The 17,814-nt window shown below is 53.9% G+C and overlaps 1 protein-coding gene across 1 annotated transcript in view; it reads left to right on the top strand.

The window, feature by feature from the left end:
* Positions 1–513: 513 nt before the first annotated feature.
* Positions 514–17,814, top strand: part of SPSB4 (splA/ryanodine receptor domain and SOCS box containing 4) — a 60,734-nt gene continuing 43,433 nt past the window's right edge. The window contains exon 1 of the mRNA XM_021678739.1: positions 514–1,207. Coding sequence (XP_021534414.1) covers positions 514–1,207 — 694 coding nt within the window. The remainder of the gene's footprint in view (positions 1,208–17,814) is intronic.

Here is a 17,814-nt window from a genome sequence, read left to right as displayed (position 1 = left end):
GTCTATGATTACTGGAAGAGTAGAACATGGACTCTGACGCCAGATGATCTCAATGTGAATCTGAGCTCAGCACCTTATTAGCTGTGGGACTTTAGCTAATTACTTAGCCTTTCTCTTCTCTAGTTTTCTCAACTATAAAATGGGAATAATAATGTACCTGTCTTACAGGGAGGACTTAAGGATTAAATGATAATGTAAACTGGTTGGAACAGTGTCTGGCATATGGAAAGTACTAGATTAATGCCAGATATTGTTGTATTACTTAATTGTTCTTCCTAATGCACGCAAAGGACCCAGCCTCAAGAGGGGCATAAGTGGCTATTGCTGTTGTCATAACCGGTGCCCTTTGCTTTCTTCCAGGAGCTTGGGCCCCTGCCCCAGCCCGGTAGAGGCTGTGGAGGTAGACGGTCCAGAAGTCTGGTACGCAGCCCGGCGGCCCATCCCTGGCTGTGGGGAGCGGAAGCTCCCACGAGGTAGCGGTGGCCTGCAGCGGCCCCCTCCCAGCAGTGAACCATGGGCCAGAAGCTCTCGGGGAGCCTCAAGTCGGTGGAGGTGCGGGAGCCGGCGCTGCGGCCGGCCAAGCGGGAGCTGCAGGGGGCGGAGCCGGGGCGGCCGGCGCGGCTGGACCAGCTGTTGGACATGCCCGCGGCGGGGCCCTCAGTGCAGCTGCGGCACGCGTGGAACCCCGAGGACCGCTCGCTCAATGTCTTCGTCAAGGATGACGACCGGCTCACCTTCCACCGGCACCCGGTGGCCCAGAGCACGGATGGCATCCGTGGCAAGGTGGGCCATGCCCGCGGCCTGCACGCCTGGCAGATCAACTGGCCGGCGCGGCAGCGTGGCACCCACGCCGTAGTTGGCGTGGCCACGGCTCGGGCTCCTCTGCACTCGGTGGGCTACACGGCACTGGTGGGCAGCGACGCCGAGTCGTGGGGCTGGGACCTGGGCCGCAGCCGCCTCTACCACGATGGGAAGAACAGGCCCGGAGTGGCCTACCCCGCCTTCCTGGGGCCCGAGGAGGCCTTCGCGCTGCCCGACTCGCTGCTCGTGGTGCTGGACATGGACGAGGGCACGCTCAGCTTCGTCGTGGATGGCCAGTACCTGGGCGTGGCCTTCCGCGGCCTCAAGGGCAAGAAGCTGTACCCGGTGGTGAGTGCCGTGTGGGGCCACTGCGAAGTCACCATGCGCTACATCAACGGCCTTGACCGTAAGTGCCCCGTCGGGGGGCCAGGGGTTCCAGAGGCTGCCTGTCACCGGAGGCACTGGGGAGGGCGGCAGGGAGCAGGGGAGGCCCCGCCCTCCATGGTCACTCGGGCCGACGCTGCCGGGTAGAGGATGTGAACTCTGGGAATCTCTCCTTTACTGGCTTGGTGGTCTTGCACTGTGCCTCAGTTTTCCCACCTGCAAAAGTGGTGCAAGGATAGTAATCTTGGTGAGGGTTGTTGTGAGGATCAACCAAGATAATGTATGTGAAGTGCTTAGAACAGTGACTGGCACCTAATAAGGGCTTCCTGTGTTGATACTAATCATGAATCTTGCTGTCTGCGAAAGCGTCATACAAATTGATGTCTTCCTGTGTGCCAGGCCTCAGGCTCACAGCAGGAGGAGAGTGACAGTAGAAGGCATAGTGCCTGCCCTTGAATGCCGTGTACTCTGAGTTACTGATAAATAATACGTAATGATAATAACAACTATCATTTGTTGACCGCCTACTGAAGGCAGGGACTGAGCACCCAATTTCCAGCTCTCCCTGGTGAACTGTCTATTAAAAGGGGTCACCTGGCCCTCATCTCTAGCTGATTATTACCTCCTGGGAATGAGAGCCAGAAGTTGTAGAATCCTGCTTTTTTCCAAGAGGACCCAGAAATCTAGATTTGTGTGAAAGAGCCCCATTTTTGAAGTTGGCAGCTGCTGAAAACACCATGTGGGCAAACAAAACCCCCTTGCAGGCTGTGGACAAGCCCCCAGGCTACTGGGGGTGATCCCTGGCAGCTCTGAGGCCTCCTCTCATTTAATAGGCACCATCATGCTGTGAGGCAGCTTAAAAATCATGGCCACAAAATTGGTTATGGCTTCAGGAGGGAGTCCCTCAGGGAGGCAGGGTGGCCTCTGCACAGAGCCATGCATGGCCACCAGCTGAGAGGAGCCTTGCGGGCTTATCCACTCCTCATCCACACATGACGCTTCCTGCCACGCCCCTGATGAAGCTCACAGAGGCAGGTGCTTACAGCCAGAATTCCAGTTTATTCATGTCAGATGAGAGCTATAATTGCCCCCATTTCAGAGAGGAGAAAACGGAAGAGCAGAGCTACAGAGAACCAACGCCTACCTAGGTCTGTCAGCCTCCGAAGCCTATTCTTTTCCCATGCTCCCCCCCTTCAGTTGAGGGACTGAGAGTACCACCCCAGAAAAGAAGTCAAGAACAAGATTTTACTCAAGTAAAATTTATATTTACCTCGAGGGTAGGGTAGGTTGGCTGTTTTCAAGGGTGGCGGGCCAGCAGAAAGTGGCTGGTATGCTCATCTCTCTGACTGAGCCACCCAGGCACCCCAATGGTATGCTGGTGTAACAGACAGCATTCTCCCTCAGATTCATTTTCATGGTTGTTAGATGAAGATTGCCATTCATGGCAAAGTGTTGTTCTGTTTTCTCTGATTAACCGGTTAGATCTAGGAGCAGATGAGTGTGTCCTGAGAAGGGCTAGTTTAATCATCCCAGTGCCTTGTGGAGAATGTCTGGACCCCTCATAGACATGGGGCCAGGCAAACCCCAGTACTGAGAAAACCAATAGCAACAACAAACACTCTTTTCAAGCAGAATTGGAAAATTTACTTGCCAGAATTTATCATGGGAGCAGAAGAGTGGACTTGGCGTACAAGGCTTTGGAGTCTGACACGCCTTAGTGCCAACTGCATCCCCACTGCTCAATGGTTTCGTGTCTTTGGTGAGTCATTCCAATGCCTTACAACTCATTTTGCTTATCAGTAAAATGGGACAGTATCAGGTCCATTTCATAGCTGCTGTGAGATTGGTCTGGTGGTACCAGTTATATGGTAGCTGGCATTAAAGGCTGACATTGATAGCCAGCAGGAGCTCCCTGAGCCAACAGTTGGGCCCCCAAGATGCGCTTCCTCTTGAGTATTGGTTCACACTCAGCTATTATCTGTTGCTTGGTTTTCAGGTACAAAGCTAAGGTGCTAACGAGGCTGGCCAGTGGCTCCCCCCAGGCATGTTAGGATCAGGAGCAGTCAAGCCATGGTATCCTCCTTGGTGCAATGTTGGTGGGGAGCTGGGTGGGAAAGGACAGCTGTTCTTGGGGCATTTTGAGCTCTTGGATCCTTCAGGTGGCTGGAGAAGGTTGGTGCGGCTGAAACTTGCCCTATTCCATCCTCCTCCCCACTTGCAGTGATTTTTGAGTTTGGCTGAAGCTGGAATGCTCGTCAGGAGGCAAGGGAAGGACAAGATGTCATGTGAGGCAAGACTGTAGCATCTGTCGTTCTGTGTCAGGATGGCTTGTCTGCTGTGGCACTAGCCTATTCTCCAGATGGGAGTAATGTTCTCTATTATGGGCAGGATATGATGGCAGAGAGGGGGACCTCAGCTTTCCTGGGCTTTGAAAGGTCATGGTCAGCCTAGGACACGCCCTGACTATAGAGTGGGCCATAGGACGTGCCATGGTGGAGTCTGATCGGGGCTGGTTGGGAGGGGACTGCGTGATGCCTGTAGCCGGTGACCTGGGCTGATGTCCACCAGGGGCATCCCTGGGCACTGGGAAGGGTTTGGCCCTAGGGAGTCCCTGGGCAGGGAAGGTGACCCAAGGTGGGGTTCTGTACATGAAAATTCTGAGCCACCATTGGTTGTGGACATGATGTCAAGTCTCCACACTCAGACCTGACAGGGATGTGGGGAAGCATCATCAGAGACAGACTCTGGAACAGAAAGGCAGGGCTGCTCTCTGGGGTTGCTTCCCCAGAAGATCACTGGGGAGAGAAGTATGCCCAAGGCCCCTCACAAACCGTCTTCGACTCTGGCCCCAGTGCTCACCAGAAGGCTGGGCACAAGGATGACCTCCTCTCTCTGAACCTCAGTGTTCTCCTTTGTAGAATGGGCATGATAAAGCTCCAGGCACAGAGCATACAGCCGTGGGTGCTCATGGCTTTCATTAACTAGGCGAACTGAGCCAGGTCCTGAGCTTCACATATAGATTACAACAAAAGTGGCCTGAATAGAAGCTTCTCCTCTAATGTGACGGAAGTAAGTTCATGGATATCCTTTTCTCAGTGTTTGAATTTTTATGACTATGAAAGCAAGACTCAAAAAGGACTAACCGCATTTAACTGTGAAGCATGTGTTCGTTGGGGATAGAGCTCCTAGAAGCATGTTTTCCTGTTGCAAATGCATTCTTCAGCCATGGCATGGAGTGGAGCAGCTCTGCATCTCCGGGTTCACCACAAAGAGCTGCAGGATGCCCAGGGGGAGGTCGGGCAAGCGGGCAAGCTGTCTCCAGATGACCGGGTCCACAGCCCAAGTGATAACAGCAATAATAACACACCACCCATACCTACCTCTTACGTAGTGCTTAGTCTGTGCTGGCCTTTATGCTAAGCACTTTACAAATTTTCACTCATTTAATCCTTGCAACTACTCTTTCAGCGAATGCCTGTATTATCTCATTTTACAATGAAGACGTTGAGGCACAGAAAGCTTGAGTCAGTTGCTCGAGGTCACACAGCTAGTAATGGGGGGAACTAGGATATTCAAAACAAGGCACACTGGCCCAGTGGGCCCCTTGTGGAGATGTTTGCAGAGGGGGCAGGAAGGGAAGGAACAGGAGAGACTGCTCCACTGGGCTGGGTGGGCACGCAGCCAACTGGACCTTTCCTTCAGCGGTGGATCTGGGTGAGACCCTGAGATGCTGTCCCGGCTGTTCTCCTCCCTCCTGCCTTCATCCCCAGCCCTCAAAGCTCTTGGCTCAGCACAGAGCTCCACAAGGTGTTCTGAAAAGTTAGCTGCATCAAGACAGCCCAGCAGTGTCTGTGGATCAGGCATGCTTCAGTTGCTAACGGGAGAATGTCACTGAAAATGTCCCAGCCGCTGTGAGGTTTGGCCCCACGGCTGTGAGGTGGGCCAGGCCTTTGGAATCGGCTCCGGGCTGGTTTCCGGAATTGCTCCTCTGCTCCCTGGCTCCCCCTTCCACGTGTTGGAGGCCAGGAAGCTTGACAGAACAGCTTTGTCTCCTGTCTTGGAGATCTTGGGCGGTGAGTGGTGTATGGGCGACACAGGAAGTGGAGAGGAGCCCCAGACAGAGAAAGGCGGGCTTGGAGCCCTGCGCAGCTTTGATTTGAGGGTCATAATGATTACGCTTTTTTTATACCACCCATGTTTTGTGCTCTGGGCCAAGTGTTCTTTTCTCTCTCTCTCTCTCTCTTTTTTTCTTTCTTTTTTTTTTTTAAGATTTTATTTATTTATTTGAGAGGGAGAGAGAATGAGAGACAGAGCATGAGAGGGAGGAAGGTCAGAGGGAGCAGCAGACCCCCCGCTGAGCAGGGAGCCCGACGTGGGACTCGATCCCCGGACTCCAGGATCATGACCTGAGCCGAAGGCAGTCGCTTAACCAACTGAGCCACCCAAGCGCCCTCTCTCTCTTTTTTTCTTAACCCATACAATAAACTTTGAGGGGATATTGCTGTTATTTCCATTTTGTAGATGGGAAAATGGAATCTTGGAGAGGTAAAGAACTCACGAACTTGCTCAAGGCCAAGCAGGTAGCCAACAGGAGAGCTGTGCTTCACCCCAGTCCATCAGCTCTCCTGTGCCCTGCTCCTGCTGCCTGGGCCAGCCCTGACTCCATTTTGCCCACCACATAGAGCCTGATTCCACAGAGCAGGTCGGCGCCAGGGCTCCTTCTCTGGGGGGTTAGAGAGTGGGAAACATAGGCTCTCAGGCCTAACTGGCAGAGAGGGCTTGTGCACCTGCATCGAGCCGGGAAAACTGTATTTCCAGACGTTGTTCCTAGATGGTTTAATTGACCTGCCAACAAGTATTTATTGGCACAGCGGCTCAGCAGAAGACACTGGCAGCCAGCCAAGGCTTCTGGTATTGATGAAGGCCAGAGAGAGTTTCCTACCAGGCTGAGTACAAGGACACCGTCCCCTTGCCAGAGACATCCTCCAGTCTGCACTGAACTCACCACCTTCCTGCTCGACTCCCATGTGTCTCCCGGCTGCCACGGTCCTCCCAGCCTCCCTGACATCGACATGCAGCTCCTCGGCCCTCCCGACCCAGGCCTGGTCCCCCTTATCATTCTGCCCTGACCCCAGCCCACCCCAGCCCTCAGCCCAGGGCTCTGCCCCCTACACCCTCATTCAGCACCGAGTCTCCCGCATCCGCCCCATTCACTTACTTTTGCACATGTGTGCCTTCTTTCCCCAAGTGGAGATGAAGTGAGTTCCTCAGGACAAGGGATGGTGACCCAGGAAGCATGTGTGGGGAAGTGGATAGAGGAGGGACTTAAAAATATGTGTGCATTTGGGGCGCCTAGATTGCTCAGTCAGTTGGGCATCTGCCTTTGGCTCAGGTCCTGATCCCAGGGTCCCAGGATCGAGCCCCGCATCTGGCTCCCTGCTCAGTGGGGAGCCTACTTCTCCCTCTCCCCCCCCATCCCCCTGCCTCCTGCTCATGCTCTCTCTTGCTATCTCTCTCTCTCAAATAAATAGATAAAATCTTTTTAAAAATATGTGTGCATTTACTTTTGAAAGGCAAACTGTGCACGTAGCAACAAATTTAAATATTACAATGAAATACCCCCCCATTACAATGAAATACCCCCCCACACCCATTAGCTCCCCAGCTCCTCTCCCTGCTGGCAACCACCATTAATAGTTTTGCGTGTGTCCTTCCAGAAATTTATGACACAGAAATTTTACATGAATGTGATCATGCTGTAAACATTGCTCTGCATCTCCCTTCCCCCCTCATAGATCTTGGCGATTATTTAATATGACTACTATAGAGTTGCCTCATTCTTTATTAACAGCTGCCTGAGTTTTCTTAGTACGGTTGTATCATTATTTTATTCAGACCCCCACTTTTTTGACATTTATGCAGTTTCCAATCTTTGAGAATAAACATTTGATTCCAATTTAAATTTCATTTCTGCCCCCTTCTGGCTAATTAACATCCCCGAGCCTTCGTTTTCCCCTCTGTGCAGTGGGAATAATTATATGTGCCTTGCGTAGTTGCTGTGAGAATTAGAAATGAGGCAGAGGGCGCCTGGGTGGCTCAGTTGGTTAAGCGACTGCCTTCGGCTCAGGTCATGATCCTGGAGTCCCAGGATCGAGTCCCACATCGGGCTCCCTGTCGGCGGGGAGTCTGCTTCTCCCTCTGACCCTCCCCCCTCTCATGTGCTCTCTCTCATTCTCTCTCTCTCAAATAAATAAATAAAATCTTTAAAAAAAAAAAAAAAGAAATGAGGCAGAAACGAAGCATGGTCCAGCATGTGGCTCAGAGTGGGGGCGTGTGCTGGAGGGGGCTGTGGGTCTTACCGTGCTTACCCGCGTCCAGCGCTGAGCTCTTCTGGGCCCCTTGATAAATCTTGTGAATGATTTGGTTTCTAGTTTAAAGTACAGTAGAACCACATTAATTTGCTGTTAAGGAGGCTTCAAGCACAGTGCTGGACTAGGAGCATTTGAATTGTATAATCTGGTCAGTCCTGACGTAGGGTGTGTGTCAGCATGCTGAGTCACCTGGTCCCTTACCTGCCCAGGGCAGGTCCATGATGGAGTGGGTTGCCGTTCTGTTGCTGCTCTTGCCAGGACTGAGGGTGATAGTTCTTTGAGGCAGGGACTCCCTCTGTGGTACCCCTTGCAATTGAGGACATAGTAGGTGCTCAGTAAGCGCATATGAATATACTGGCCTCCCGCCACCTGCTGAGCTTTTCTGTTCCCTTCTGCAGCAGGACCCGAGTCACAGTTGGCTGGAATAGAGGGAGGCTGGCTAGGAGAGGCCACCCCCTTGAAGCCTGACCCTAGAGTGACCCAGTCCCACCTCTCCTTGTGTGTGGAGCACAGCACATCTGTCCCCACACTCGGGCCAGGCCCAGGCTGGGCGATGGGCTGGGCCATTCAATTCAGAATCTTGACATTCAGAAACTGGCCCCTACCCTTTGTTTGCCACAGAAAGGAACAGACTTTTAGCTGAAAGCGGTTTTTGTGGCCCTGCTCTGAGTGTGTGTGTGTGGGGAGGGGGGCGGTGTTCACATTTGAACAGTCGTGAGTAGGTTCACTCTTGGAAGTCCTTCCTGCAGGAAGGGGGCTTTGAAACACGGGCTCAGTCAGGAGAGTGTCGCCCTGGGCCACAGCGGAGTCACACACACTGGAAACACTATGCACCTGCCCTCTTCCTCTCAGAGGGCCTCCGTGGGGCCTCGTGGGAAGAGCTGGGGCTCACTCCTGACGGGGCTGCTCATGAGCTGTGACCCTGAGCAAGTCAGCTCACACTGGAGCCTCCATGTCTTCATCTGCAAAAGTAATAGAAACACACTATGCCACAGGCGTTGGGATTGTGGATGATATACAGAAAGTGACTGGGCGTGTGCCTGGCACGTGCTAGATACTGGAAAAAGTAGGTTTAAAAATCGCCAATCATGATGATCACAGCTCCTGTAGACTGGTAGAATTACTGTTAGTGTTATTAAATGTGGAAACAATTATTGTTACTAAATTTGGGTCTGGGGGCTTTCACATAAGGGAATATGTTGGTTTGGGGGGGGGGGGGTTGACTCTTTCTCTCTTTAAGATACTTGATGGAAATGCCACCTGAGGTTCAAAGACCACTGTGAGTTTGTCACAAATGAGCTGGGAGTGTTGAGCCTTCCCTGTGAGCAGTTTCAGGGATTTCCAGCTAAGTGTCTGGTGGAAGTGTTTTGGAGTTCCTGGTGGTGACTTGCTCGGTGGACATGTGTTCAGCAAGGCTGTCCAAATACACGGCCTCCTCGCCCGCCATGGCCCCTGTGGGTATTCAGTGGGGAAGAGCTGTTGAGGCGCCGGGCCTGAGGGGCAGCATCTGTCTCCGAACAGATGGCCACGAGGCCCAGCTGTGGGCTCGCCCCTGCTGGACCTTTGTAGGGAAGGGAAGGGGGAAGAGGTGGCTGAGAGGAGCCGGCAGGAGGGTGAGGGCAGGCCCCAGGCAATGGAGCTGGGAGAGATGCCTTCTGGCAGCTGGGGCCGGACCCCCACTTTACATGGGGGAGCTGAATGGACCAGAGAGCTGGGAGGGCTTGCCCAAGGTCACCGGCTAATTAGCAGGAGAACCAGACCTAAAACCCAGGCCTCCAATCCCCCTTGAAAACGCACCTCCCCAGAAACAAGAGAGTGAGGATTCGATGCAGTTTGTGAGCTGTGTTCAAAAAGCCTGACATAGATGGGAGAGGACATTGGAGTTTAGGAGGAGAATGATACCTTCGTAGGAAGTGGCCTTGACAGCTTGGGCAGCATTGAGACCCTCCGTGGCTTCCCCGTGCCTTCTGCATGTCAGAGCCCCTGTCCCCACCCTGCTCAGACCACAGAGCAGGGAGTCCAGCACAGTCAAGATCACCAGTCCCTCCGTGTACTACCTGGATGAGCCAGGCGTAAGTTTCCTCAGCATTCCTGTCTGTAAAGTGGGTTTGCTGATGGGACTCACCCCATAGACTTGTCAGCAGTGCTTCTCACACCTCAATGGGCATCTTGCTAAATGAGGTTCTGACTCAGGAGGTATAGGTAGGGCCCGAGACTCTGCATTTCGGACAAGCCTCTGGGTGGGGTTCATGCTGCTGCGTGTTGAGGGCAGGGCACAGGGCAAGACTTCCCCACACACGGCTTGTCCCCTGCTCCCACCGTCCACCTCTCTAACCCCCACTCTGATCCTGCAGCCAAGCCAGTCTGCTTATTCCTCCGTGCTTGGTCTGTGCTGACCTCTTCGTTGGAAATGGCCTGTTTCCTCCCCACCTACCCAACAGGGCCTGCTGTAAACAAGCCTGGCTCTGCCCACCAGCCCTCCTGCCTGGCTGACATGAGGGTCATTCCTGCACCTTGTCCCCCCACGTGCTCCCCACCCTTCCCCTGTCCAGCTGTGCCTTCTGCACTTCCTCCGTTTCCTATCCAGCCCCATTTTCCTTTTGTTCTCATCCTCCCCAGCCACCATGTGACTCAGTTTACCTGTCCTGGAGCCCAAATTTGCCACGTTGCCCCGTTGCCAGCAAGGTATACACAAGGAAATCCATGACTTTTCTGTGAGGCCAACTTTGTTTGGGAAAGGATTACTGCAAATAGAAACAGCTCTTTGTTTAACAGTCATTGATTGAGCACCTACAAAAGACCAAACACCTCTTGGCGCTGCTCATGCCTCCCGTTGTCTTATTTAAACCCCCACAGCCCCATACAAATGCTCGTAAGTGCCCTAGGCACAGCAGCTCATTTAATCCCCATGGATGAGGAGAAGGTACTGTCACCCCACTTCCCACATGAGGAGCCTGAGGCCGAGGGGCATGAAGAGCCCGCTCACGGCACAAACTCGGAGACAGCGATCTGCGCAGGGATCCAGGCGGCCAGCTCCAGCACCCCCACCTCTAACCTCCGGGCCACAGAGGGTCGCGGTGAGCCTTCCTTCAGCCTTGCTGGTGGTCTCGGGCCTTAGCAGAAGGGCTTACTGAAGCTGGCGTCAGCAGTCCGGCTGCCTCAGCATTTCCACACCCTAAATACAGGACAGCCAGGCTGTGCTCATTCTCACCTGTGCCCCCGGGAGCGGCGCGGACGGGGCGCGGGTGCTGCAGGGCTAGCAGTGCACGGGGCAAGCAAATTTGCGGGACGGGGTGTAAATGAGCAAAGAGGCTCCCCATTTGGCAACAGCATTTGTTGGCTGCGGTCGGGGAGCCAGCCACTCCTCCCAGTCGTGTCCCTTGGTTAAGGCAAGGGGGCAGTTAGCATGAGTTACAGCCCAGTCCAGACACTAATAAGGCTGCTTGTCTGAAGCCTTCCATAATTCAAGTTAAGGCTGTACCGTTTAATGGCCCTTCTTCATCAGATCTTCCAAGACTCGGTGCCTCCTTAATGATTTATTTGCTTGGGATGAAAATTAAGCCGAGACAGCGTGAGCTTGGAAAATACTGCCGCGCTGGTTCTCCCCAGTTCTTCATCCTCAGTGGCGGCCGCTTCTATAAATAGAGCCGTGAGCCCCGCTGCGTGACCCTCCTGCTGGGAGCCCCAGTGGGCACCGGCTGCCCTGTCATGACCCTCTGGGACCACAGCGGACGAGGCACCTGGTGTCCATCATCTTTCCCACCTCCAAGACCGGTGACCCCGCTGGGGAGCTGCAAGGGGCCAGATCTGCTAGCAAAGATATCGTCACCTTGGCCTTGGAGCCATTTAAGTAGAGGTGTTTGAGTTGATCCATTTGGAGCTACAGCCATGTTCCAGATCTTGCCCTGTCGATGTTTCTCCCACAAAATGCATTTCACGAGGGTGTCCCAGGGTGAGGGCGGGTTTGCTTCTGGTGTTCAGTGAGGTGGATGACAGCTTTCTGCCTGATGTCGAGGCCTGGCTCGGAGAGGCACATGGGATCCTGTTCATCTCCCTAAGCATGGCCGCCTCTGGGGTGAGGGGCCAGAGTCGGAGCTGAGGGCCACTCCCAGGGCTCACCTGGAGGCCAGGTGCTGATTGGGGTGGGATGTTTAGCCCAGCTCCTCTGGAGTTCAGAAGACCCAGGTTGTCTCAGGAAAGGGCCAAGTGTAATGGTGTGTGAGGACTGAGAGCTCCAGGCACCCCTCTGCAGCCTCAACTGCACGTCTGCCCTAGGCTCCCTCCCACCCACCTGTTCCCAACCTCTCCTGTATCTTTTCTGGTTTCCTCATAATTCAGGCACCTCTTGGTGTTGGCTGACTCTGGCCCTTTGTTGGCACAGTATTTTCCCATGTCTTGTTTTAAAATCCTGAGAGTCTCTGATTGGTCCAGCGCTTCTCTTCAGAAGCAACCCCCTGATTGGCTGTTGCTGGGTCAGATCCTACCTGCTGATTCCCTTAGCTGTGGAGAGTCCTGGAGCTGGTCATTTAGCACATTTGCCTGGACATCAGCGTCCCTCAGGGAGCATGTAAAAACACAGATTTCAGCTGTCTCTCATCTATAGCATCAGTGGACCCAGGATTGTGTGTGTGTGTGTGTGTGTGTGTGTGTCACAAACTTCCCACTTGATTATGCCATCAATCTAGCACTAGCTAGAAGTCAGCTACTTGGGGTGCCTGGCTGCCGGGAGACTACTGGGGTGCAGTGGGGGGTGCCCGGTCACGTAGAGGGAGAGTGTGCTAGGCAAGTAGTGATGTCCTAGACTTACAGGAACTGGTTATTGGGAACTGTGGTCCAAGGCAGAAGCAGGGGCTGGGCTCCGAGTCTTAACTGGAATGGGCATGGGGCACCTGAAGATCATTCTTATTGGCTCCAGCATTAAGGAAACAGATCTTTAGTCCATGCAGCCGAAGTGTCAGTGTTGGGTGGCTGAGTTTGGAGAGGCTGCTTTACTCCCCTAGTTTCCTCCCGGGGTATCCCAAGGGGCATCAGGGTCGATTGGTGCATTTTGTGGAGGCACAGCCCCAGTCAGCCTCTCAGCCAGGGGCCCAGGAGGGTCAGTGTTCCCGTGGGTGCAGGAGGGCCGAGGTGTGGTATGGAGACCTCCTGAGTCACTGTTGCTCTCCCCGCTGGCGGAGGCCAGGTCGTCCCCTCTGCCCTTGTGTCCCTAGCGTCTGGCACATGGTGGGTTCTCAGTGAACATCTACTGAATGAGTGACTGGATAACTCAGGGCCCACACGGCAGGGTGAAAAAACACTGCAGGTTCGGGTGGAGGAGAAGGCCCAGAGAAAGAGCACATTCTTCTATAGCATCTGCACAAAAGAAAGAGTTCACAGGCTTCCTGTTGAAACTTCAGGGAAGGGAATCCTAAGAAGTTTCCAGTTAGCCAGGAATAGTAAATTGAAATTAGTCGCACTCGGCTCATAGCCACTAATTTGATCTCGGTATAAATAAGCCATTCCTCTTCCCTCAACCACAAACGGTCCTGCGTGGGCCAGTCTGCCCCGTGGGATTTATCCTTTCACTCGGTGTTTGTGAAGGGCCTGACCTGTGCTGACCCGGGCAAGGAGCTAGGCTGCGGTGGTGAGCAAGGCAGGCCCACTCACTGTCCACTCTCCATGGCGCCACAGTCCGCTGGAGAGCTATGGTCACAATGAGAGAGGCTTTTTATCACTCAGCCAATGGGTCAATGGCTATTTTTTTAAAATATCTCCTATGCGCCAGGCACTGGGGGTACTGTGATGACAACTTAGGAGGAGAGACAGAAACAGAAGAAGACACGTCTATGATAAATCTAGAGAAATGTGACGAAATGCGCAAAACAGGAGACCGTGATAGGGAGGGAGGGGTGTCTCCAGGCTGCTGCCAGGGAAGGGCATTGGAGACCTATATGGTAAGGTGGAAGCAGCCCTGGGAAGATCTGGGGAACACTGAGTTGGTGGGTACAAGGTAGCGAGTGTGTGGCCAAGAGGGCAGCCAGCAAGGCCGGGCACGGTGCAGGGGAGAGCGAGGGCTGTGGGACGTAGGGTTTGGCAGAGGCTGGGCTTGGGGGCCTGCAGGCTGTGGCATTTTCTTCCATCCTACAGACTCAGATGATTCACTGTTTTTTAAAAAGGTGTAAACAAACCTTATTTTAAAGAAGCAATATTTGAAGTTCCTTTTCCACTGGGACATGCCTCCTGGTTCTACCAAATGACCCGTTGTTGGAACTTTGGTGAAGGTGGCCTTTGACTGAGGTGGGTATTGCCATTTCCATTTTACAGATGAGTTGATTGAGGCTCAGAAAGTTTGGGAGCCTTGCCTGGGTTGCACTGTGAGTGGCGGAGCTGATTTGAACCCCATCTGTTATTTTTCCACCTTGTCACAGCTCCACCTTGTCACTGCTCCAGATTCTAGGTGTGTGTGTGTGTGTGTGTGTGTGTGTATGTGTGTATGTGTGTGTCTGAACACAACAGAGCTCCATGGGTCTACTAAGAGCCATCTGGCAGGCCAGCCAAGAGAAGGGGCCTCTATGGAGCAGGGAAACCCATGTGGGCCTGGGCGAGTCTCCTCCCCACACTGTTCTTTTTTTCCTTCAGGTTGTTGAGTGAACAATGGCTGGGAATTTGTGGTTCACAGTCTTCCCTGTCTGGGTGGCAGGTGGGTGGGTGACCCAGGGCTTGGAGCCCACCACCACCATGGCCAAGGTCTGGGCCAGCCACTGTCCACTGTGCTTCGGCTTCTCCATGTCCTTGGCTGCATCCTGGGAAGGGGGACCTGTGGGTGGGTTCCGGGCTGGTGGACTCTGCCTTCTCTGCTGTCCCTTGGCAGGGTAGAGCCCCAGGGTTCTGACAGGTGTCTGTTGGTTTGGGCGCTTGTCACTTCAGGCTGGGTGAGCCATCCAGGAGGACTCTGGATTGGAGTCCTCTGGAGTGGAGGACTCTGTTTCCTTTCTTGCGGACACCAGCAGCTTCTCTCGGTTATTCAAGGTATTGTAGCAAAAGAGGATTGTTCAGATATGTGAGAGTTGAAAAAGTGTTCTTGAGCTGAACTGACTTGATTTACCCAGCGTCTGGTGTTGGGTGGAAAAGAGGGAAGAAGGGGTCAGGTCCTGGAAAAAATGCTAGACTTAGAGCCAGAAAAGCTGGCTCAGCCCATTCCAGCTTGGCCACCGGCTATGTGTGACCTTGGGCAAGTCACCTCTCCTCTCTGTGCCTTTATTTCTCCACTGCAGGAAGGAGGGGTTTAGACAAGATGACCTCAAAGGATCTCCATTATTCCGTGTTATCTAATATTCAGAGGCTCTCTGCACATCTGATTTTTTGGATGGCAAACACTTTACATGCCGTGCTGTCCAGTATAGCAGCCACCAGCCATACACGGCTACTTACATTTAAGTTTAAATGAATTAAAGTTCAGTGAGAATTCAGTTCCTCAGTTGCACTAGCCACATTCAAGTGCCCCGTAGCACCGTGCGGCTGGTGGCTACCATGTTGGACAATGCAGATGCAGAGCATGTCCATCATTCCACAAAGTTCTAGTGGTCAGCGCTGCTGTGGGGCCCCTGGGGAGGACTGGGGAACATAATGGCAGGGTGCAGGCCCCTGTTTCCATCATGGGACTATTCTGGAGGCAGTGCCAGGAGGAGGGTCAGCTCTCTGGGCCTGGCTTGAGCAGGGTGGGCGTGGGAAGAGGATTCAGCACAGATGTCCATCCAGGGAGTGTTGGGCACAACCAGGAAACCTTAGAGAATGTTACAGGTCCTGGGTGGGGAGAGCCAGGAGGCGGGGCAGTGACGGGAGGTATGCCAGGAATGCTGGGGACAGCAGGGGCCAGGAGCCCCATCTGGGGAGGGGCAGCTGCTGTAAGAAGGCCAAAGCCCAGTGCACCGCCCCCCCCCCCCCCGCCCCGGGTTCAGGATCGGGGAGCAGCTGCGCCCCTTGCTAGGTCTGCATCCTTGGACAAGTTCCTGAGCCCACAGAACCTCCACCTCTTCATGGATGAAAGGGGAGAAATAAGAAAAGGTTTTTATGGAGATGAAATAACATCGACTCTCGAAAGCCCACTGTAAATGGTAAGGCCATGTCGGAGACTGCTTCCCAGACAGAGCACTGTTGACTACTCATGTTGACTTGTAATCGTAGACTGGCCTAAATTGTGATTTTAAGGTTCTGGGGTGTCTGTCCTGCCTTTCCAACTGGAAGGTGGGCTCTTTGGAGGAGGGGACCAGCACGCACTCTGTGCTTGCCCTCAGCCCTGCACATACCGGCGCTTTCCCTTCGCGCAGTGGAACAGAACAGTGCCGGTGGCCACCATGCAAGGGACCGTGCGGGCTTGTCCTCCTTGCTCCCGACCCGGTGGCCTCTCACCAGCACGCAGTCATGCTTTGAGAGTTGTTGAACACTTCCCTTGTCCCTGACACATACGCACATCTGGCTAGGTCTGGTTGTCATTTTCTGAACCCACGGCGTATCTCAGGCTCTGACCCCAGCCCCACAGTGTGTAAACAAACCAAGGGCAGAGGTCAAAGGCCAGAGCTGGGCTTTGCAGGCACCTCACATAGCACTCTTGGCAGGAAGTAGCCTGGTGTCCGGTTTCATCATGCGGGCCCCCTCCCCACGCAGAAATCAGCTTTTCATCTGCATTCCTAGCTGGGAGGTGACCCTTCTGGCTGGCTTGTTGATGACGGATGGCCTGCTACACACCAGCCCTGGGGAGGTTCATTGCTCGGGCTGGCTCTGGCTTTTCATGAAGTCTGCTCTAGGGACATGCGGAACACAGAGAGGCGAGCCTGAGTCCCGCCAGAGCCACCTTTCCTGCCATAGAGGTGGGGTGCTTCCCAACAAAAGTGGCAGTGACGATAAGACAGAGAAACATTTGATAAACATCTCACTGCCCCAAAGAGTGTTATGTGTATATATATATATATATGCATTTAATCCTTTTGGCCCTGTGTGGGTCATATTAACATCCCCATTTCATGGATGAGAAAACTGAGGCTGTGAGAAGCTAAAAGGTCACAGGGCTAGAACTGGAATTGGAGCCTTCTCTGTCTGAGTCCAAGTTCGAAGCCTCCCTTTCAGGATGTCCCAAAGGCCTCCTTTCTTGCTCCTGTTATCTTTCCTTTGATCACGATGAGCTGTAGCAGAGTTTTTAAACCGGCTGATAGGCCCTATGGCATCCCTGTTTTCCTTGCTTAGCCTCAGCTTGATGATCTGAACTTGTCTAGATGCGTGTTTAAGGCTGTTTTGCAGAGCTGTGTCACCTTGGCCAGCCACAGGGACAACCCTCCCCCCCCCACCCCGCTCCGCCCTGAGCCTCAGGTGTCCTCACTGGACAGGGGGGACACCATGCATAGCCAAAGAGCTAGAGGGGTGGAGTGCCAAGTCTGTGGCTTCCCCCAGCTGGTTTGGAGGGCCCATGGGAACTGTGCTCTGTGGTTTCTCTGTTGTCCCCATGCTACCCAACCCCCCACACCACAGATAGAACCCTTGGTGGTGCCCCTCTTCGTTCAGGACATGGCCTGCAGAGGACATGGGACAGGCGTGGGCCCCGTGTTCTCAGCCTCCTGCCAGGAGGGAGGCTCCAGCTGGCTCTGCCCTGGGGAGAGGGGGTCTTAGGTGTGCCCCTTTCTCTAGGCCAGCCCAAGGAGCTGTGCCCTGGGTGTGGCCTCTCTCAGCAGGGCCCCTCGAACCTCCAGCACAAGAATATGGCCCCCAGTCCTCAGACCAGCATCCACACCTCACCAGGCACATGTCAGCCCCACACGTTTGTCTCTGCTGTGCCCCGGCCTGGGTGCCGGCCCCACTTCTCCATCCACCTAAGCTAGCCTTTCTCGAGGCTCAGAGAGATGCCAGCTTCGTTTTTAAAGTCCTCTTTGGTGATCTCAGTCCATAGTAACAACCCCATTCTGTGCTGTTGGAGCACATGTGAGTGGATAGAGGGAGTGTGCAGGGGTTTGTAACCCAGAAAAGAGGAAGGCGCCACCACCTTCTTAGTGACTAATCTTCAGATGGCTTTCTCTGTGGCTCCTCCTTGCTGGACTCTGGCCCCTGTTACCTCTCGCTCCACTAAGTCCAGAGCCTCAGAGGCCCTTTGGGGCAGAGGGGAAAGGCTCTGAATTGGGCAGAAAGCCCGAGCTGAATCCTGCCTAGGCTGTCCCAGGCTGTGGGACTCTGCACTTTTGCTTGGTTGTCGTCGTCTGTAAAATGTGGCTAATAATGGGTCTGCCGGGGGCGC

This window comes from Neomonachus schauinslandi, chromosome 1, assembly GCF_002201575.2.
Source record: "Neomonachus schauinslandi chromosome 1, ASM220157v2, whole genome shotgun sequence".
NCBI lineage: Eukaryota > Metazoa > Chordata > Mammalia > Carnivora > Phocidae > Neomonachus > Neomonachus schauinslandi.
Note: the sequence above shows the minus strand (reverse complement) of the source record. Positions and strands in the feature narration are given on the sequence as shown.